At 39.9% G+C, this 22,480-nt stretch overlaps 1 protein-coding gene across 4 annotated transcripts in view; it reads left to right on the top strand.

Moving 5' to 3' along the window:
- Positions 1-22,480, top strand: part of TRIM44 (tripartite motif containing 44) — a 110,192-nt gene that overhangs the window by 27,816 nt on the left and 59,896 nt on the right. For 3 of the 4 annotated variants that reach the window (XM_035012577.1, XM_035012576.1, XM_035012578.1), the window contains one exon: positions 17,431-17,670. In XM_035012577.1, the coding sequence (XP_034868468.1) occupies positions 17,431-17,670 (240 nt within the window). Of the gene's footprint in view, positions 1-17,430; positions 17,671-20,757; positions 21,839-22,480 lie in introns of those variants that run through there. The other variant, XM_035012575.1, reaches the window with a different exon arrangement.

The raw sequence follows: 22,480 nt of genomic DNA on the forward strand, positions 1-22,480 counted from the left end.
TTCACTGACTATTTTTCCCTTACATTCTCCTTCCTACCTGCCTTTACTAGATAGGGCAGCCCACAACCCCAGGGTCCAGGACTGGAGAATGGCCTTTTCCAACAGAAAGTATGGGGAGATGGAGAGGAGTTGTGACAGCCCAGAGCATTTAGCACTGGAAAAATGAAGAATTGAGGCTGGTGCTTCAGTAGTTTCCCATTAGTGATGGAGGACACCAGATGGGAAAATACCTGTGCTGTCTCAGGCCTGAGCTAGGCTCTGAGGCATGGAATCCACCAAGGAGCAAATGCAGCCCCTTTTCATCCTCTGTAAACACTTGGGTGGTAGAAAGGGGAGAAACAAGCTCTTTGCCCTTCTTCACCATACCCCTGCCTTTATCAAAACAAAATGAAACAACTTCCCCTTTTACCCATCCCCCAATTATAAGAGTGTTACATGCTGTCTAGAAAATTGTGGAAAAAACAGACCAGTATATATAGAAGAAAAAAAATCTCCCTGCAGTCGTTTGTAAACTTTGAGTACCTCTTTTTTCAATTTAATTTAATCTTATTTAAATTCAATTGATTAATATATGGTGTATTAATAGTTTAAGAGGTAGAATTCAGTGATCCATCAGTTGTATATAGCACCCAGTGCTCATTACGTCACGTGCCCTCCTTAATGCCCATCACCCAGTTACCCCATCCCCCCACCCACCTCCCCTCCAGCCACCCTCAGTTGGTTTCCTATAGTTAAGAGTCTCTTGTCGTTTATCTCCCTCTCTGATTTCGTCTTATTTTGTTTTTCCCTCCCTTCCCGTATGATCCTCTGTTTTGTTTCTTAAATTCCACATATGAGTGAGATCATATGATAGTTGTCTTTCTCTGACTTATTTAGCTTAGCATAATACCTCTAGTCCATCCACATGAGTACCTTTTTTTAAATGCAGATTCTTGAGCCTCACCCAGAATATCTAATTTGGTGGTTCTGAGACTGCTTTTTTAATATACAGCCTGGACGATTCTAATGCACATGGTCAATACATCACACTTTAAGACACACCTGTGAGAAAACTGGTTAATATCATGGTGCTTTGCCTTTCAAATAGAGATAACTATTATTCTGTGTGTGTGTAAGTATATATACAATTAGATAACTATATGTTTTTGTGTGTATAGACATGCATACATAGTTTGTATCCTGCTTTTTCCACCTGACATCATCCCTTATAAACATTTTTATCATTTGAATCCACTTCAGTCTTTGAACTGCAGCTTGGAAAACTAAAATCCTGAAGGCCAGTCTGCCATTATTGCCAAATGGAAGTTTTACCCATTATGGCATTTCTGTCTTCTTCCTAATAGCATAAGCACACTGAAGTTTGTTTTCCCCAGACATGCCAGTAACAGTCTAAGATTATTCAGAAATTTAGTTAATGCAAAGTCAGACACACAGTCATGCAGTCAGCCCCAAGCAGTCCTTTTGAAGCATCCCCCGCTGCTAGTCAGGCTGTCTCACAGGATGGGACTAAGTGAATACATGTAGGGCTCAGTGGGAAGTCTGAGGCCATCTGCAGTCCCCCGCTTTACAGCAGAGGAAACTGAGGTGCCAGGAGGCCAAGCGTTCCTGCCCGAGGTCACCCAGGCAGTAATAGCAGAGCTGGAGCAGGTTGATGGTTTTTAGGACTACAGTTCTGTAGTTCTCTCAATAAAGAGAAGTTTTCCATTTTTCAAGGATGTGGAAAAATTGGAAGTGGTACAGTCACTTTGGAAAACAGGCTGGCAGTTCCTCAGAAGGTTAAACATAGAGTTGCCATATGACCCAGCAATTCCATTTTTGGGTACATACACAAGAGAAATGAAAACATATCCACACAAAAACTGCACCCCAGTGTTCATAGCAGCATTATTCATACCACCCAGACTGTGGAAGCAACCCAGCAGATGACCGGGTAAGTAAAATCTGGTCTATCCACACAGCAGGACACTATTTGGCAGGAAGGAAGTGCGGTGTGGATACATGCTGCAATAAGGCTAACCCTTGAAAGTGGTGCTCAGTGGAAGAGGCCATTCCCAGAAGACCTCATACTGAGTGATTCCATTTGTGTGACATGTCCAGAGTAGGGCAGATTTCTACAGCTAGGAATAGACTTGTTTCCTGGGGCTGAGGGAGGTGGAGAAATGGGGTGGGGGTGATTGCTAAGGGCCGTGGAGTTTCTTTTTGGTGTGATGAAAATAAAATGTTCAAATTGATTGTGGGGTGATCGCACAGCTCTGAATATACTAAAACCCCTTTAAATGGGTGAATTGTATGATATGGGAATTCTGTCTCAATAAAGCTGCTGAGAGGGTGAGAGATTTCCTTCTGAATCACTTTTGTTAGCCCTTCACTTAAAGTTCCGCAGAAGGCTAAACATTGAGTGGCCATATGACCCAGTAATTCTATTCATCAGTGAATAGTCTTTCTTTCTCCTTTCTTCTAGGCAGGGATGAGGGGCAGAAACCCGATGTTAGCTTGTCAGGGAGAGGCAGTAGTCTATAGTTATTACCCGCGTGGGCTCTGGATCAGACCGCACCTGGTCACATTACCTCCAGTGTTGACCACCAGTTCGACCTCAGGCAGATCCTGTGCTTCATATCGTCATGTCTCAGGTTTTTCATTTTTTTCAGCTGTGAAAGAGGGGAAAATCGTATATACTTCATAGGGTCGTTAGGAAAATTAAATGAGATAATCCATTTAAAGTGCTTAGTATAGCATCCTGTTCAGGGTGGCGGCTGCTAGCCTTTTCCTAGTCCTGAGATCCACCCCCTCTTCCAGCAGAAGGCCAGGGGTCCATGGGGGCAGCAGTCCCACACCCATAGTTCAGGAGGCCTTCGGATCCTTGCTAGAAAAAGAAGCCACGTGTTTATAACTAACTAGATTCTATACTTAGATCAATTAACACTTCCTGGGATTAGTGACACTTTAAAGGACCACTGCTACCTCTTTTGAGTGATAATAGCATTCAGATAAATTGAGTTAAATCCCCACAGTTGGAGCCCCTTGGTTTGGCTGGCTGGCTGGCTGGCTGACTCTGGGCCTTGCGTGGCTGCCTCACCTAGGGTTAGTTCACTGTAGCTCCATTGCCCATTCAAGTTGAGGCAAATATATCTGCCTTGGGAGTTTACAGCTATGTGTCCATATGTTCCCAATAGAAACAAGAAATCAATGCATAGAAGCAATTATGCTTATTGTTATGGAGCAAATTCTCTAGTTAGCAAAACTGCCTGGTGCCAAATTAAAAGAAAAATAAATTAAGGGTCACAAAAGAAATTAAGTGTCACATTTAAGAGCCACATTAGGAGATATGTCCTCACTTTAAACACCACTGAGATTCTTGTTCTCTTCCTACTTCCCCTTCCTGCTTCTCCTGTAGCTTTACCCTTTGGTCATCCTCTTTCTCTTGGGCACCAGAGCTCTTAATTGAAGTACTGTATAAATAAGCTCTAGGCATTTTGAAATTAGGGTAGGCATGGTTTCTGAGCTGCCTGGTGGGCTGGAGCATTGTTAGAAAGCAAAGGGATTGAGCTTTAAATGGCTTAATAAAATTAACACGTTGTGATGTCCTTCTCCCCCTGCTCCAGCTCCTGTCTGCACTGACAGGAAACTTGATAATATACTCTCTGCCAAAGCTTGAAGGGCTTATTACGTGACCAACATGGGGAGGGGAGGGGAGCTGTCAGGACTCCCCCAAAGCAGCCACACTTCATGTTGCCAGTGCAGGATTGTATTTGACATTTAATTTAGGAGCCTGGGTGCTTAGATATAAAACTTTACTGTGATAATAGTGATAAAAACCACCCAGACTTTTATTTAAGGGCCTCCTCTCCTGTCTCCCTTCTTCCCCTTTTCCTGTTAGTTCAATCTCTCATTCAGCTATTAAATAAAACTCAGGTCTGCTCAAGGAAAAAGATGTTTTCTTTGATAACTTAAGGCTAGAGTTACAGAGTACAACTCTCAGTCTACCTCAGGTCTGTATGTAGATGCTTGTGTGTGTATATAAAAGGCAAAATTTGAGAATCACATCTTTCCTGACTGCTTTTAGCCAAAGGACAAAATCCATCTGTAGCTGTAGAGAATGTCCATTCAACCCAGTGATTTAGTTGATGACTACGCTTTGTTGAAGGGCTTCTGTTTAATTCTGTGGCCAGTGAAATAGAATCTTTGATAGCTCCTTAATTCCTAACTCAACCTGATTAGCTAGACATTATAATCTCCATTTTACAGATCAAGAAGCAAAGATTTAAGAGGTTTAATGACCTAAGGCTAATGATGCCAATAAATTGCCTTTCTGTGATTGCTATATAGAATTGTTAGTAGTTGTGGGAGGTTACTCACTTTTACCTATGGAAGATGGGTTGGGAATAGTATACCAGTAGAGAGTTTGTTCAGACTTTCGGGGAAAAAAACTATTGAGTATGACATGCTTGCTTTTACTATGGTGAAGAGCACAGGTGTTGGAGTCAGATGACCCGAGTCCTCTGGCACTTATTACCTGTTGATTTGCCTGAGCCTTTAGTGTCATCTGTAAGCTAGGGTTAATCATATTATACTTTTATTACTGAGTACCCTGAAAACAGAAACTGTTGAAGAGGAGATAAATAATGGAGGATCGGGCACCTGGATGGCTCAATCGGTTAAGCGTCTGCCTTCAGCTCAGGCCATGATCCTGGGACGGAGCCCTGCATCGGGCTCTCTGCTCAGTGAAGAGCCTGCTTCTCTCTCTGCCCTTAACCCCACTCATGCTCTCTCTCTCTCTCAAATAAATAAATAAAATCTTAAAAAAAAGAAAGAATGGAGGATGGTTAGCATGGCCTTTAGGGGCCCAAAAAGTATTTTAGCAACGGTAGTTAGTTAACAAGCCCTGTGGTTCTTAGGTAAGCAGATTGTTAGCTGCTCCAGGGATCTAATACGGTTTTGGTCTGCAGAAGAGAGACAATATGATAGAAGCAGGTTGTGAGGTTGACTATACCTACAGACTGTGTGTGGGAGCGAGGGGCAGAATGTGACCTATCCTTCGCACTCTGTGCTTTGCTGCAATATCATTGAAGTAGACTGTATCTGATTATATCAAACTAGAAAAGGCAAACATTGCTCCTTGACAGCTTGTGGCCATTTACTAAAACTGAGGCAAGGAGCCTCTGATTGACATCCTTAGTCTTCATGCCTAGGTCGTATGAGAAAGTCGTTCCTGTGTTCCTTTGGGAAATTAGCATCTGCACTCCCAAGGTTGTAGGCTCTTTCTCTAAGAAAACTAATTGGGGACTCTTTATCTGTGAAAGCTCAGTGGGAGGTACCATATGAAAAGCACACAATAAATGTTTGTGGTTACTGTTATCTGGACCAGCAGAATAGTTCTGCCGATGTTCCTATGTGCCCAGAGAATACTAAATTCTTTTTATGTATTATTTTGTGTAAACTTCACAAAAATACCTGTGAGAATGATATTATTACCTCTGTTTTACAAATAAAACTTTCACCTTTCTGAGCTTCAGAAGCATTGAGTTAGCAGAGTCAGTACTCACATCTCTTTCTCTGTCACAACAGACTCCATGAGGTTTACCATTTGGACAGCTGTAACAAAGAAGACTGAGACATACATCTCAGTGCCCTTTCCTGAGTGTTCCTGGTGGTGCACAGTTGTTTGGTTTCGATAGTACACAAATAATTGTGGCTTTGCAGGGAAAATGTTTGGATAGAGAAGTGGAATGAAGGTGGAGGGGTGAGTCTTGTTTTAAAATTGCTTTGAACTTCAGCAGATAATATAGACATGCTTTGTATATTCAAGTCTAAAAGGCTTAAAAATAATTTCTGTTTAGTTGCCCCTGAAACTTTCAGTGTCAGTTCCCACCTCCCACTTCCTATGGGATAATTTCTGAAGCAGAAACTGTCTTTCTAGCTTATGCACAGGTTAAGATGGAAGAAAGGCAAGAAAACAAAGTGAAATAGTTCTCACTCATTCTTTTTTTTTTTTTTTTAAGATTTTATTTATTTATTTGAGAGAGAGAGAGAACGAGAGACAGAGAGCAGGAGAGGGAGGAGGGTCAGAGGGAGGAGAAGCAGACTCCCCGCCGAGCAGGGAGCCCGATGCAGGACTCGATCCCGGGACTCCAGGATCATGACCTGAGCCGAAGGTAGACGCTTAACCATCTGAGCCACCCAGCTGCCCTAGTTCTCACTCATTCTTATTACAGGTCCTGGGTGTCTCTGGGGACTCCTTCTTCTACTTTCACATTTCTACAGGAGGGTCACCCAGAATTCTTTTTCTTTTCACTCAGGAAGAGTGGTGTTCAGAAGTTTGTGATTGCTTTCTTTATTGCCACCCTGGAGTCAGGCAAGATGAGAAGCATCTAAGAAGCAAGCAGTTGTATCGATTCAAAGGGAGCCTAGCATTCCTCTTGAACTTTTCTCTGGTGCATCCGGTTCAGTGCCATGACACTGGGTTCCACATCACGTTCTCATGGCGATAGAGTCATAGCAGCTGACAGCATGAACGGGCAGCCCTGGGAGGAGGGGATGCTTGGCAGGGATGCCACAGCCATAGTGGCTAAATCGCCATCTCTCACGGTAAGGGCTGGACCGCAGTCTGCTGTGACCCTGTCTCTCTCAGATGGCTTCATAGCTGATTAGCAGATTCGGTTCAAATGTTTGTTAGGATCTTTCCAATACAAAGCCTTTAGATAATATAGTCCTGAGTCTCTAATGCTGTGTGTGTGTTTGTGTGCGCGCACATGTGCATGTGTGCATGTACATGTATATTCATATTTATATTTGGGGGAGGGAAAACCATGAAAGGGAGGAGATTCAGAAGAAGCATACTACAGGTTCATATGCGTGAAGCCGTTGAAGAACAAGCGTACTTAGGCTCAAGGACCAAAATTTATAGTCTCAGGAAGAAGCACTTTGGCAGAAATAGAGGAAGGCTGGAGTATTCTGATTGAAATATGGGGCTCCTACCTGAGCTGAAGGTACAAGCCAAACCAAAGACTGTATAAGACAAAGCTAAGGTCTAAACACCAAGGAGGAGATAGAGGGGATCACCCGGAATCTCTTTCAGCAAGTTACAGGTGCAAATGAGAGTGGGAGTGGGCTAAAAGACCCTGGGGCAAGGGGGCAGGTGGAGCTAAGATGGAGCATTTGGGTCTAGAGACTGGGTAGAGAGATTTAGTGGAGAGTAGTCTGAGGGAATGCAAAGAAGGGGGTTTTCATAGATACAAGGGCAGACTTCTTCAGCCAGTGTGGTGGAGAGGCAGATGTGGGATGGCTTCTGACATTTAATGTACTGACCACCATTTTGTGCAAGAGCCCAAGCAAAGGTGTCATCGTTTCTCCTCCAGATGCTAAGTCAAGAGACCTGTTCCTGGTGGAGAAAATGAAACTGAGCTCCAGAATTTAGAGCCTAGGTGATTTCCTAAACCATGGTGTTGTTAAGGGGGAAGGCAGGGAATAGGACAAGGTCTGAATGGAAGATATGGAAGAATAATATTGTGGTTAAAAGGAAGCTTGTGTAGTCAAACTGTGTGGGTGCAGATCCCAGCTCTGCCACTTACTCTGTGTGTGAATTTGGGCAGGTTTCTCACCCCCTCTGAACCTCAGTCTCTTCATTGGTAAAATTGATAGAATAATAATTGTCACCACTTGGTATCTTTGTGACGATTAATTGAAGTAACACGTGAAATGCTTAATGGTAGTACCTACTATCTGGGCACTCAGAAAAGGCAGCAGTGATAACAATGAGGAGGAGGGAGAGGACTCAGTTTGAGGCTTAATGGTTCGAGTAATAGAAAAGTATCCAGGCAGAGACAGACATCAAAAGAAATTGTGAGACTGGAGGCCTGGAGAGAAAATCCAGGTGTAGGAGCCATCTCTGTGGAGGGAGGAGTTGAATTGCAAAAGTGGGTTGAAATCACTAAGATGGGAGTGTAGAGAGAAAGTGGTTTGGGCCCCAGAGGACATTTGACAACGTCTGGAGGTGAGGGGTGATGCTACTCACCACCTGTGTAGAGGCCAGGGGTGCTGCTGCATATTTCACAAGGCACAGGACATTTCCCTTACACAAAAAGCTATCAGCTCCAAGTATCAATAGTGCTGAGGTTGAAAAACCCTTGGTTTAGAGGAGTTTTTCTAGTCATCTAGAGAGAGTATGTAAAATTGTAGGGATGGAGCTGATAGAAAGCCAGAGGAGTCCAGGGTCACAGAAACCCTGGAAGGAAATTAAAGACTGAGGGGCATCAGTAGTGCTAAATGCTACGGACAGGTCAGTAGTGAGATTAAATAGAGTTGGCAACTAGTAGATTCTTTATTGGTGTTTATGACAGCAGGTTTTATGTGACCTTCTAAATAAGCTTGGTGGTTAAAGGTGGGAGAGAGGGCAATTTGCTTGATAGGGCAGCACTGTCAAAGGAAAAAGGTTATTTTATTCTCTTTACACTTTGTTTCATCTTTAGAATTTCTAAGGCAGATTTCTAGTCCCCCAAAGCCCCTCTTGTTTAGGTAACAATTGTGATTAGAGACAAATCCAGATCGGTGAGTTACTGCTCCAAGAATGCAAAATTTATGCAGTTGTATCATTTTAGAGATAAAAGGAAAACTGGCTCTTCATTTTTAGTAGCTCAGGAGCCTGAGGCTCTGAGAGATTCAGTGATTTGCCCCAGGTCACATAGCTGGTTGGTTCCAAAAGACAGGACTAACACTCAGGGCCTCTGACTTCTCATCCTGAGCACTCTCCTCTATGCCGAGTTGCTTTCCAGGGGTCTGATACTGGCTCTCAGGGGCTCAGTTTCCTTTTCAGTAGCAGGATGCTCTATGGAGTGGTTGTCAGAGCACTGACCTGGAACAGAGCTTACCTGAGGTGAATCTTTGCTCCATAGTTTACCTGCTGCATGACACTGGCCAGGTGACTTAAATCACTGTGGGCTTCAGTTTCCCTAACATAAAATGAAAATATCATTGCCTACTTGAAAGATGAGAAACACATACGTAATAGTCTCTGGCACACTGCCTACACATGGTAGCCCTTTATATTTTCATCTTCATTATTCATAAGGCCCTGTCTTTGTCATGGATTAAAGGATAAGAGAATGTCCAATGACGGAATCAGGCCAAAGTTAGGCATGCCTTCTCTTTTCACCCAGCATCGCTCCTAACTCCATCTCCCACTTTATTATATGAGCTGTATAATGAGGGTTAATGCCACTGTGCTTATATAATGTCCTGAAGCAGATGTCCCTCTAACATACTGTAAGAATGTCCATTTCTCATTGATGAGCCTGGTAGTTCTCTAAAGTAAGTGGCTTCACGCTTTGGTCACTCATTGGATCACCTAGTTAGATCTTTTTTAGAGTTTTTCAAGACACTAAAATCTGCTCTTTTGGGGAGCCTCAGGATGACTGAAGCTCCCATAGCAGAACCTTGTTCTTTTTTTTTTTTTTTAATATTTTATTTATTTATTTGACAGAGAGAGACACAGTGAGAGAGGGAACACAAGCAGAGGGAGTGGGAGAGGGAGAAGCAGGCTTCCCACAGAGCAGGAATCCCGATACGGGGCTCGATCCCAGGACCCTGGTATCATGACCTGAGCCGAAGGCAGAGGCTTAACGACTGAGCCACCCAGGCACCCCCATAGAAGAACCTTCAAATGACAGGAGCAGCATGTGCTAAGTGCTTGGCTGTTATGGAAGCCATTATTTTAATGGGCTTAAGTTGAAAAGGGCTTTAAGAAAACCTTTGATTTCTTATAGAAAAGGGAAGTCAGATTAGGAAGGATCTAGTATTAACTGGGAAGGCAAAGAATGAAAATGTTGACATGCTTGAGATGAAGGTTCAGGTGGAAGAACTATCCTGCGTGGCCCTTTGGATGGTCACTCCACCCCCATGCGCCCTTCCCCCACGTTCTCTAGGCTCTATTTCAGTGGCTATTTAGTTTTCTCTTTTGATTGTATTAATTTTTTTAAATAGACTTTTTTTAGAGCAGTTTTAGATTCGAAGTTGAGCAAAAAATACCGAGTTCCCATGTACCTCCTGCCTCCACACTCTTACCCTTATCCACTATCAACATCTCACAGCACAGTGGTAGATAAATTTGTTAACGATCAATGAACCTGTGTTGACTCATCATTATCACCCAAAGTCCGTAGTTTACATTAGGGTTCACTTTTGGTGTTGTATATTCAGTGGATTTGGACAAATGTATAGGATGTTATCTACCATGATAGTATTATACAGAGTATTTTCACTGCCCTAAAAAATCTCATACTCATCTTTCCTTCCTTCTAGACTTATGATATCTACGGATCTTTTTGCTATCTCCATAGCCTTTCCAGAGTGTCATATAATTGGAATCATACAATGTGTAGCCTTGTTTCATATTAAATTCTTTAATTTAGTAAGATGCATTTAAGGTTCCTTCATGTCTTTTCATGGCTTTCTAGCTCATTTCTTTTTAGTGTTGAGTAATATTTCATTGTGTAAATGTATCGCAGTTTAGTCATCTGTTCACCTAACTTCGAGACATCTTGGTTGCTTCCAGGTTTTGGCAGTTATGAATAAAGCTGCTGTAATACCCATGTGCAGGTTTTTGTTTGGACACACGTTTTCAACTCCTTTGGGTAAATACCAAGGAGCATAATTGCTGGATCATATGGTAAAAGTATGTTTAGTTTTGTAAGAAACTTCCTAACTATCTTCTAAAAGTGGCTGTACCATTTGGCATTCTCATCTCTCACCATTGTGCTCTATATCCTCGTCAGCATTTGGTGTTGTCAGTGTTTGGAATTTGGCCATTCTGTTGTTTTAATTTGCATTTTCCTAATGACATATGATGTTGAGCATCCTTCCTGTGCTTATTTGCCATCTGTATATCTTTGGTGAGATGTCTGTTCAGGTTGTTGGCCCATGTTTTAATTGGATTCTTTGTTTTATCATTGTATTTTAAGAGTTCTTTGTATATTTTGATAACAGTGCTTTATCAGATGTATCTTTTGCAAATATATCTGTGGCTAAGTCTGTGGCTTATCTTCTCATTCTTTTAACAGTGTCTTTCACAGAGAAATTTTTAATTTTAATGTAATCCAGTTTATCAAGTATTTCTTTCATGGATAGTGCCTTTGGAATTGTATTTAAAAAGTCATCACCATACCCAAAGTCATCTAGATTTTCTCCTGTGTTATCTTTTAGGAGTTTTATAGTTTTGCATTTTACATTTAGGTCTGTGATCCATTTTGAGTTAATTTTGGTGAACGATGAAAGTTCTATGGCTAGATTAATTTTTTTTGCACATGTGTGTCCAGTTGTAGCACTATTTGTTAAAAAGACTTTTTCTATTGTATTGCCTGTGCTTCTTTGTTCAAGATCAATTGACTGCATTTATGTGGGTCTATTTCTAGGCTCTGTATTCTGTTCTGTTGATATATTTGTTTGTTCTTTCCTCAGTTCCACACTGTCTTGATTACTGTAGCTTTATCATAATAAGTCTTAAAGTTAAGTAGTGTCCTCCAACTTTGTTCTTTTCCTTTGATATTATGTTGACTATTCTGCATCTTTTGCCTCTCCATGTAAACTTTAGAAGCATTTTATCAATATCCACAAAGTAACTTGTTGGGATGTTTTAGTGGAGTTGTAGTGTACCTATGGATCAAGTTGGGAGAACTGACATCTAACAATATTTAGTGTTCCTATCCATGAACATGGAATATCTTTATATTTATTTAGTTCTCCTTTGATTTCTTTCATCAGAATTTGGTAGTTTCCCTCATACATATTTTCTTAGGTTTATACCTAAGTATTTGATTTTGGGGGTACTAATGTAAATGGTATTGTTTTTATATTCAAATTCCAGTTGTTCATTGCTGGTATATAAGAAAGTGATTGATGTTTATATATGAACTCTGTATCTGGCAACCTTGCTGTAATTGCTTATTAGTTCCAGGAGTTTTTTTGTCAATTCTTTCAGATCTTCTACATAGACAGCCATGTTATTTGTGAACAAAGACAGCTTTATTTCTACTTTCCCAGTCTGTAAACCTTTTATTTCCTTTTTTGTCTTATTGCACTACCTAGCACTTTCCAATATGATGATGAAAAGGAGTTGTAAGAGGAGACATCCTTGCCTTGTTCCTGATCTTAGCAGGAAAACTATAGATTTTCACCAATTTTTTTTTTTTAAGATTTTATTTTTAAGCAATTTCTGCACCCAACGTGAAGCTTGAACTCACAACTCCAAGATCAGGAGTCACATGTTCCATCAACTGGGCCCTCCAGGCACCCCTATAGTTTTTCATTATTAAGTGTGATGTTAGCTGTAGATTGTAGATATTTTCATGAAGTTTCCCTATAATCTGGTTTGTTGAGAGTTTTTATCATAAATGAATCTTAGATTTTATCAAATGATTCTTCTGCATCTATTGATATGATAATGTGATTTTTCTTCTTTAGCCTGTTGACATGATAGGTTATATGAACTGATTTTCAAATGTTGAACCAGCCTTGCATGCCTGGGATAAATCCTGCTTGGTCATGCTGTATACTTTTTTTATACATTGTTGGGTTCAATTAGCTAATATCTTATTGAGGATTTAACTTTTTTAAGCTTCATTTATTTTTAAAAATTACTGTTCAAGAAAAAATAAGTGTTACACATTATTATAGAAAATTTGGACTGAAAGTGGAAAAAAAATACTCTTAATCCCATCACTCCGAAGTAATCACTCTCCATCATTTTGGTGTATTTCTTACAGTCTTTTGTAATAGAAATATTAATAACAGCAACAGTAAATGTTATTATTAGTAACTATTATTAGTTCTTTGGGTGGATACAGAGGTAGAGACCCCATGGTGCTGTATTTACACAGTGGAGTAATGAAAGGAGGTAAAGAGGATATACACGACTGCTTTTGTCTGCATTTTCTGATGAAGATGAGAAAATTGGTTTAAGGAAGAGATTAAATGGTCACTTTAATAACCTTTTCTTTTCTCAATACCCCCATTGTAAAATCCAAGCAACTGAGGCTTCTAACCAGGTTGTCAGGAAAATATTTGACCGCACTCAGAATGTTAGTAATGGAATGTAGTTCATAGTTCATATCTGCTGTATTTCTAGGCTAATAGTAGATAATTTTCCAAGCCTTAGGAATGAGCATTGGTTTTATTCACGAATAGTGGCTATTCTTCTCATACACAAAAGATCCTGAAAAAGGACTTTGTCCTCATCTCTTCCCTCACCTGCCCTCACTGGAGCCTGATAGAGATTTGGAAAGCACTGTCTTGGAGCAAAATGCCAGAATAAATACTGGAGGCTGTGCAGAAGCCTTAACTTTGAGATTCCCAACCTGAAAGTTTCCATGGACACTGGCATGTTGGGAAGGCACTGTGCTGGTGGGAGTGAAGACAGCTTGTAGCATCTGAAAAAATTGCATTTCCTGCTTTTTTATTTTTTCTATTTTAGAATAGTGGCCATTCAGAAGAGGAAAGGGGGAGTAAAAGTGGACTTCTTGACCTTTTGGGGAGGTATTTAGAGTCCTCACAAACTATTTCATACAGTTCACACTTTTTAAGATCGTTTTTGGAGTAGGCTCCTTTAAACTTACTTGCAAGGAATTTGGCTAGTAGAACAAGTATTTCTGAACTCTTCAACCAACGTAGACTCAAATGTTTTTCTTTTGTGTAGCTTCCTGCTCCTGACCCTGTTCCATCTTTCTCAGTTCATGTCAGCAACACCTTTCTGGAACAAATCTTTCTTAAGCTATGATGCTTTCTAACTAGTATGCCTTTTTTTTTTTTTTTTTAAAATAATTTGCCTATAATAGAAAACTAAATAAAATCTTAGTTTCCTACAAGCCAGCTAACTAGGAGTTAATGGCTTGCAACCCATGTCAAGCACATTGAATGGTGTTGTTTTTAACTATAAGCTCTTAATTCAAGGTTTTATGTGTTTAATTATGTATGTGTAAAGTGCCAGTCTGTATGCCTCTTGGGTTCAGCCTAGCATGGAAATATTAACTACAAGATCATATAGAAAGTAGCATGGGATGAAACTTAACTCTTCAGATGTGTATCATTTATCCCAAGATTCACTTGGAGGGGAATAACATCTCAGTGGGGATAATAACAGAGCTGCCTGTTGACCAAGGAAACATCTCAGTTAAGAAGAAATAAGTTTGAAGAACCTGAAGCAGGCAGAAAGGGATTATAACAGGCAATATATTGTAGCACAAAGTATACTGGACTGGACCAAAGGAAAGCTGGTTTCTAAGCTTGACATGTATGTGTGTGTATGTGTGTGGCCTATAAATTGAGGAAGTTGGACTCAGCTCTAATGAGAACAGTCAGATCTTCACTAGTTATGACTGTTCACATATAAGCCACCCAATTTTGCAAATTATAATGCTGTGTTTAAGTAATTTTAGTAAAATGCTATGTTTAAGTAATACAGATTTTCACCCTAATACAACGATAACAAAGATATATCAAATGGCTTGTAACCTAGGACTTTAAAGTTTCAACAACTTAGGGGCCAGTTGACCAAAGGGAGGAAGCTCCTATTAGGGTTTCATTTGTGTAGAGGACCCAGGTATCACAGGGGAGATTTTGCTGGAGGCCACTACCAGTGCCCTAGGAATTACTTTGAGGAGGGGGAGATTTTTCTTTTAACCAGAGTAGTTCTACTTTTGGTTCTGTTATGATTTAGGGTTCTACATTAAGATTTTGTTTAGGGTAAGTGAAGTTCTGTGCCTCTAAAAAAGCTTGTTCTGTGATACACCCAGGCTTCTCTTCTCTGCATATGTAGAATTTTCTTTTTACTGACACTGTATGTAATACAGTCAGGAGTATCAGACTGTCACTCTCACCTTTCAGGAGCTGTAGGATAGAGGCTGAAGAAATTCTAAGAAACCTACACAGAAATGATGTCAGTGGCTCTCCGGTAGCAGGGGCTGACAGAAAGGGTCTGCTGCTCTTGGAGAACCATGAAGTTTGTAGCAGAATGGAGTTTTGATGGCAGGGAGGTGAAATGAAGCTTGAAAGGGAGTTTTGAAAGCTGTTTCACTCCTGCCATTGGTAAGAGTCCTTTCTCCAGAGTAGTCAACCTACTATATGCCAGGTCCCCCAGGGAATCTCTCCTTTGGCCTCTGAATGTGAATGGAAGCTATGACCCAGAGATTTGTTCTTACCATTTTGAACTAGGTTGGAGAATATCTTTTTGTTGATTAGTAGAGAACGGGGGTGAAAAGGATAAAGGTTTTAGAGAGTAGATTATTCTGCCTTCAGTTCTTATTTGTGGCCTGATCTGTATAAGATAAACTGTACAAAATAAAGGTTGAGAAATCTGTGTAAAACAATGGGAAATAGAGAATTTGATTTTTTTTTTTTTTTTAAGCCCTATGATTTAGTCACCTACTGCAGTCTGGCCACACCTTTCCTGACTGATGTCAGCTTCTGACCTGAACCACATGTGTATGTGAGGGTTAGTGAAATAGGTTGCGAGTCAGTTTTTATTTTGTTCTCCATTTTTAGTCACTTGCAACTATTAAAGAGATTTTTGCAGGCATTCAGAAAAGTTCATCTCTTAGCTAAAATTTGCTACGTTTAGTCTCTAAGAGAAGGTCTTAGGTCTTTATAAGACCTAATTTATTTCAGAGTTTGAGATCCATTTATAAAAGGTCATCATAAAGTATAACAGCCTTGAAATAAACACACTAAAAATAAAAAGGAATTACATAAATAAGCACAAATCACAGTTCTCAATCTGATAAAGAATTTGCAGGGACATTAACAACATTTAACACTCCCCCTCCCCTTTTCCTGCGCACCAGGGAGAGTACCTGCAGAGAGTATAATGAATTCCTGAGGGCTTATGTCACTTAGTCACTTGATGTGTGAAGAGAGACTGTCCTACAGGCCTTATTTTGTATGGACGTTCTTATGGCAGTGTTACAAAAGCTGCTTAAAGTATCAAGCCTCTTTCAGTTTTTAAGAGGCTAATTAAAAATGGCCCCATCTTCCCCTCTTCTGTAGACTTTCTCTTCCTCAGTCTCCTTTTTAGGTTTTCCCAGTTTGGCTTTCCTTCCCGGAGACTGTTCTAGTGAACAGAGCACCAGACTGGGAGCAGGAAGATTGGTGTCCCCAGCATCTTCTCCAGGTGCCCTGCAGCTGCGGCTGTTCCCTTATCTGGCAAAGAAAGGGATTCGCTTAGGTGACAGCTATTTTCTCCTTCCTCCTTCTGTCCACTGCTCTACCTTTTCCCTTTTCCCTGCCATAGTTACCGTGCAGAGTTGTTTGAAAATATTTCTAAAATACACATAGTTGTGAGGAAGCATCAGTAAGTATAGTTACTGGTAAGATACAGAGTTTAGAAGTTCTTATTTTGGTAGTTTCTCACTTTGTTTACCTTATGCCCCAGCCAAATATATCCTGCAGCCATATTTTATTTGATCTGCTCAGTGGTTGCTATAAAATAAATCAATATATAAATATATAAATATATTTTTACTCATCAGAGAATAAACATTTTAAGGATTGGCATGATCTAATATTGGTGAAGGTATAAATAAATGCCTACTTTCACACATTGTTGTGGGAATGTAATTGGTACATCTTTTTTGGAGGGCAATTTGGCTTTATCAGTCAGTATTTTTAGAGTATATAATAAATGGACTTGGTGACTCTAAAAGTCTCTAAAAAAAATTCATATGCGAATATTAAGAGATATATCCAAGGATGTTCATTACTGTGTTGTTTGTAATAGCAAAAATTTGGAAATATCCTGTATTCCCATTAAGGGAAATATTTAATGGGTACGTTTATCTTTTTATTTATATATATAAATATTCATTGTATATATCCATATCATACAGACATTAAAAATAATATAATGAAGTTGATCTGTATGTACAAACATATTTTAAATAGAAAAGCAAGACCCAGAACCTAATGTTCACTATGACCCGTTTATATAAAAACAACATAATTGTCTGTGTATGTATATGTGTATAACTAGATAGAAAGGTGGCTGGAAGGATACATACCAAACTGTTAATAGTAATTACCCTCCAAAGAGAAAAATGGTATTCAGATGGAGAGAGAAGGGGAATTTCATTTTTTACAATTTACACTCACCTATTAAATTGTTAAAAAGTAATCAGGTATTGCTGGTGTAAAAGTGAACAAAAGGAAGAGCAAAAAGGGAAGGAGGAAAAGAAATTACTTCCTAAAGACTAAAAGAGGCAAAAGGATTACTAAGAAATTCATCAACAGTATTATGGGAACATTGTTTAGAGGATAGTCCCAAAATTTCAGGACCATGTAGGAACCATGGTTGGTTTATATTTTGGCCAGGGCTGCCTAGCATTTACAGTACAGTTCTATCCTTCCATTCTTTGTATGTCCAACTTACTATTTTTACTTGTTTATGTTCTGCAGGTAACCCGGGACCAGATGAAGGTGTTTATACAGCAGGAATTTAAGAAAGTTCAGAAAGTGATTGCTGATGAGGAGCAGAAGGCCCTTCATCTAGTGGACATCCAGGAAGCAATGGCCACTGCTCATGTGACTGAGATACTGGCAGACATCCAGTCCCACATGGACAGGTTGATGACTCAGATGGCCCAAGCCAAGGAACAACTTGATACCTCTAATGAATCAGCTGAGCCAAAGGCAGAGGTAAAGGAGAATGCCTGCAATTATTAGTAGCAGGAGGAATAGGAGGAAACTGACTGCTCTGTTTGTTAGCTCTGGAAATTCTCTTTTATGGTCCTTAAACATGAATGAATTGAAAGTTTAGGGTATAGGTGTTTAGACTGGTGTGTGAACCAGTGTGGAAGCATTGGCTGCTAGGGCCTGCACCCAGCAATTGGGCCTGGCAAAATATTTGTCTACCATGACTTAAAGGAGTATAGTCAGTAGGGCAAATACTAATCGCAGTTAAGGAGGGAAGCCAGAAATCAGAGCCAGAGAAGAAGGCAACTGACAGATTCCAAGTTGTGAAATGAGCCTATAAATAAAGTCGTCATAGGGATGAGAACAGGGTGAATGAGAATGTCAGGAAGTGGAGCATAAAGCAGGCCAGAATGAAAGGTTTTGGACTGATAGTGTGAATAGTAAAAAAGTGCCTTAGTCTGGTTTTTATATGGAGCCAACTGCATAAATTGGGGGCATAACTGTTAGATTAAAAGAGGCATGTGGCACTGGAAAGATCAAAAAAGGTGTGAATGAAAGACACAAAGTAAATGTTGAATCACTACATATGTGAGTCTCTGTATTCATTGTTATTTAGTAACAGGCAAAAAAAGTCTTAAACATTTTATCAAACAACATATTCAGGCATTTAGAATATAATTCTAAAATAAAATTTAAGATAGCTATTTAAAAAAATATTATAGAACTTATATTTCACCCACTGGGGAGAAGCTTTTGTTCATAAGGTTTCATAGTGTTATGTTGAAAATTCTGGTCAGGCTTATGCCTTCTAGAAGAAAACCTAGGGGAGTCCCATGGACTCTCCAGGACTGCTACAGACTCACTGAGCTTACTGCTTAGCTAGCAGTCTTGCCTTGGCCCAGGAGAGCCTAGATACAGAATAAATGAGCCGACAGAACAGCCAGGTTATCATTCAAGAGGCAGGTATTGTCTGAGCCATCCTGACAAAATGTCAGAGACCGTTGGACAGTTATCTGCTTCACTCATCCAAGGTTCTTGATTAATTTTCATCAGTGTGTGAAAAGAATAGAATGTCTTGTTCTTTTCATTTTATCCTCCGCAGGATGAAGAAAATATGTGCCTAAATAAGTTTCTAGATAGGCAAGAGAGCATTCTATATTCATCATTTAATTTAACCCTTATATATCAGCATTCATTATTTCTGTTTTACAGATGGGATATTGAGATGCAGAGAACTACAGAGACATTGAGCCAGTGTCATTTAGTTAGTAGAAAACAGAGCCAGGATTCAGATTGAAGTCTGTTCTATCCCAATGCCTATGTGTTTTCCCTACTATGTGCAATATGTCAAGTGTTCCATTTATATAAGTGGGAAAAATGAAGAGAATCAGTGCCCTAGACGGCTCTGTGTTCCTGAGACCTTTTATTTTATTTTTTTAAAGATTTTTGATTTATTTATCTTTGTGAGAAAGAGAGCGTAAGAGAGCACGAGTCGGGGGAGGGGCAGAAGGAGAAGCCGACTCCTTGCTGAGCAGGAAGCCCGATGTGGGACTCAATCCCAGGACCCCAGGATCATGACCTGAGCCAAAGGCAGACGCTTAATTGACTGACCCCCCAGGCGCTCTCCTGAGACCTTTTATAGTGTGGAGGTGGTCACTTTGTGTCTTAAACAAAAAAGTCAACCAGAATTAACTCAAAGGGATCAATGGCATGACTGTGTCCCAAATTCCCCCCAAATCGGAACCCCACATTTATTCTCTGTGTTGAGTAGGTTGTTTTTTCAAAAATAAAGATTTATTTTTGAGAGCGAGCCCCCTCTCTTTTATTTTCATTTCAAGTAATGAATTTAGTCCCTCCCCAGTATTAACCATCCTCTAAGCGCTTCATCTGCTCAACTGCGCTATGCTTGTTAACTCTGATGGAATTACTCCTAGGGATGCAAAACTGGCAAGGCCAAAGGACCAGGCTGTGGACAAAATAAGCTATTAAAGACAAAAAGTAGCATTCAGCTGGCTAGAGCTTTTACAAAGAACTGTTCTCATCTGATAGCCTCTCGCTCCAGCTAATCTAGTAATTTACTGATCAGTTCAAATCTCCAGTACCTCTTTTTCACTCAGCAGAGGAATTCTTTTCTTCCTTTTGCATGTTACGGATTTTTTTTAATCACCTGCATTTCGTATTTGGCCAAAAGAGTCTTCCTCCCAACATTTTATTACGGAAATTTTTGAACATATAGCAAAGTTGAAAAGATTTTACAGATTACACCCATACACTTCCACCTAGATTCTTCCATTAACATTTTAATATACTTGAATCATGATTTACACATAGCCGTCTTTCCAGCCTTCCACTCTTTAATGCATCTTATTTTTTTGATGCATTTAAAATCGGATTGCAGATACTGATTCTGAACAAGATGGAGTAAACATATTTCACTTTATTACTTCCACTAATCACAACAAAAATTCCTGGACAAAATACATGTATATATGTGTATATTTATAAAAGATTTTATTTATTTGAGAGAGAAAGAGCATGAGCGGGAGGAGGGGCAGAGGGAGAGGAAGAAGCAGACTCCCCGCTGACCTGGAAGCCAACGCAGGGCTTGATCCCAGGACCCTGAGATCGTTACCCTAGCCGAAGTCAGATGCTTAATCAACTGAGCCACCCAGGCGCCCCTGGACAAAATATTTAAGTCACCTACCAGAAGACTCTCAAAAGTGAGAAAAGATGGTTCTGACCAGGGATCTTGGGATTTGAGGAACTACATGGCAGTGAGTTCCCTGGGATTTTTCTTGCTTCCTGTGTATATCCTGGCCTGGGTGCCTTGCAAACTGGAAACTATAATGAGCACAGACAGAAAGAAAATCTCCAAGAAAAGCCTGCTCTCTGTAGCCAAAGAACTAGGAAAAGGGCATTTCAGCTATAGAGAAATGTTTTGACCAATCCTGCCTATTCTGGAAACACACCATGAATAAAACTATACCCTTTCCCAGCCCCAGTTGGCACTGCAGGAGTGGAGCCAGTGGGGTGGAAACCTATCTGTTGTCTTCTCCTGCAGTAATGAGTTATCATTCCTTTTCCCTGGAGCCTTTAGGTAAAAGTCTGACTTCTGTCATCACCCCTGCCCCTCTCAGGAGTCAGTGGTGCCTGTCTCCCTTGGAGCCTAAAGGTAAACTCTTACTTCTACCCCTGCCCTGCAGTATCAGGAAGGAAATAGTATCCCTCCCCTTTGGAGACTGTAGATGGAGCTCTAACTCCTCCCTCCCACCCCTGCATTAACTAGGCAGTGTATATCCCCAACTGGGTCAGTGAGTAGAACCTTATCTTCCACTCTTGTCCTATAGTAATGAGTTGGTACCCTCCTTCTCCCTAGCCAGCACTGTGGAGATGATAGCATGGAGTTTTGTCATCTGAGGGGGGCAGATCAGAATAGCATTGCAGAATCATTTAAACTATATTGATATTTGAACCACAATCCACAAACCTGATCCAGGACATGTGTTCTGCTTCTTTCTTCTTTTTTTTTAAATCATTTTTACTTTCGTTTTATTTTGTTTTATTTTTTTAAATTGAAGTATAGCTGACACACAGTGTTCAATTAACGTAATAGGACAGGTGTTCTGAATTTAAATATGTTGACTTCTTGCTAGAATAGAAGATTTAAATAGGAACCAGATTCTTAAATACTCAAAATGTTCAGGATACAGTCCCAAATCAGTCATTATAGCAAGAACCAATAAATCTCAACTCTAATGAGAAAAGACTATCTAATGAGAAAAGATGCCACCGCCAAGATGACACAGAGTATAGAATTATTAGACAAGGATTTTAAAGCTACTGTTTTGAAAATGACTTAGCAATAACAAACTCTGGAAACAAATGAAAAATAAAAATCTCAGCAAAGAAGTAGAAGATATAAAGAAGGGCCAAATGAAAATTTTAGAACAGGAAAATACAATAACTGACATAAAAGATTCACTGGATTGGCTCAGTGGCAAATTGGAGATAAGAGAGGAAAGAATTGGTGAATTTGAAGATAGAGATCCAATCTGAACAACCAAGAAAAAAGATTGAAAACTAACTGAAATTGAGTCTTCAGGACCTGTGGGACAATGAAAGAAGATCTAACGTACACGTCACCCATGTCAGTAGGGGAGGAAAAGGATTGCGGTGCTGAAAAAATTGAAGAAATAATGGCTCAAAACTTCTAAGATTTGGTTGAAAGATATAAACTTAGAGATTTAAGAAGTTGAGTGAACCCAAGCAAGATAAATTCTAAGAAATCCATACCTAGACACATCAAAATCAAAGTAATGAAAAGGAAGGACAAAGAAAAAAGTCTTGAAAGCAAATTAGCCAGAGAGAAATGACACAATTAGCTATGGGGAACAATAATTTGAATGAATGTAGTATATATAAGATATTTGCTCTATATCTATTGAAATGATTATATGGGGTTTTTTTTCATTATTTTATTGTAATGGCTGATTATATTGGTTAATTTTACAATGTTAAATCAACCTTGCATTCTTGAAATAAACTCCCACTTCATTATTATGTATAATTTGGGTTCATTTCGTTAGTTTTTTATTTTATTTTTTTTAAAGATATTATGTATTTGAGAGAAAACAAAGACACAGAGAGAACACAAGGTGGGGGGGAGGAGAGAGGGAGAAGCAGACTCCCCGCTGAGCAGGGAGCCCACTCCATCCAAAGACCCTGGGATCATGACCTGAGCCAAAAGTAGGCATTTAACGGAATGAGCCACCCAGGTGCCCCTCAATTCGTTAATTTTTTAAAAAGATTTTTA

Source organism: Mirounga leonina, unplaced genomic scaffold (genome assembly GCF_011800145.1).
Source record: "Mirounga leonina isolate KUSES-001 unplaced genomic scaffold, KU_Mleo_1.0 Mir_166, whole genome shotgun sequence".
NCBI lineage: Eukaryota > Metazoa > Chordata > Mammalia > Carnivora > Phocidae > Mirounga > Mirounga leonina.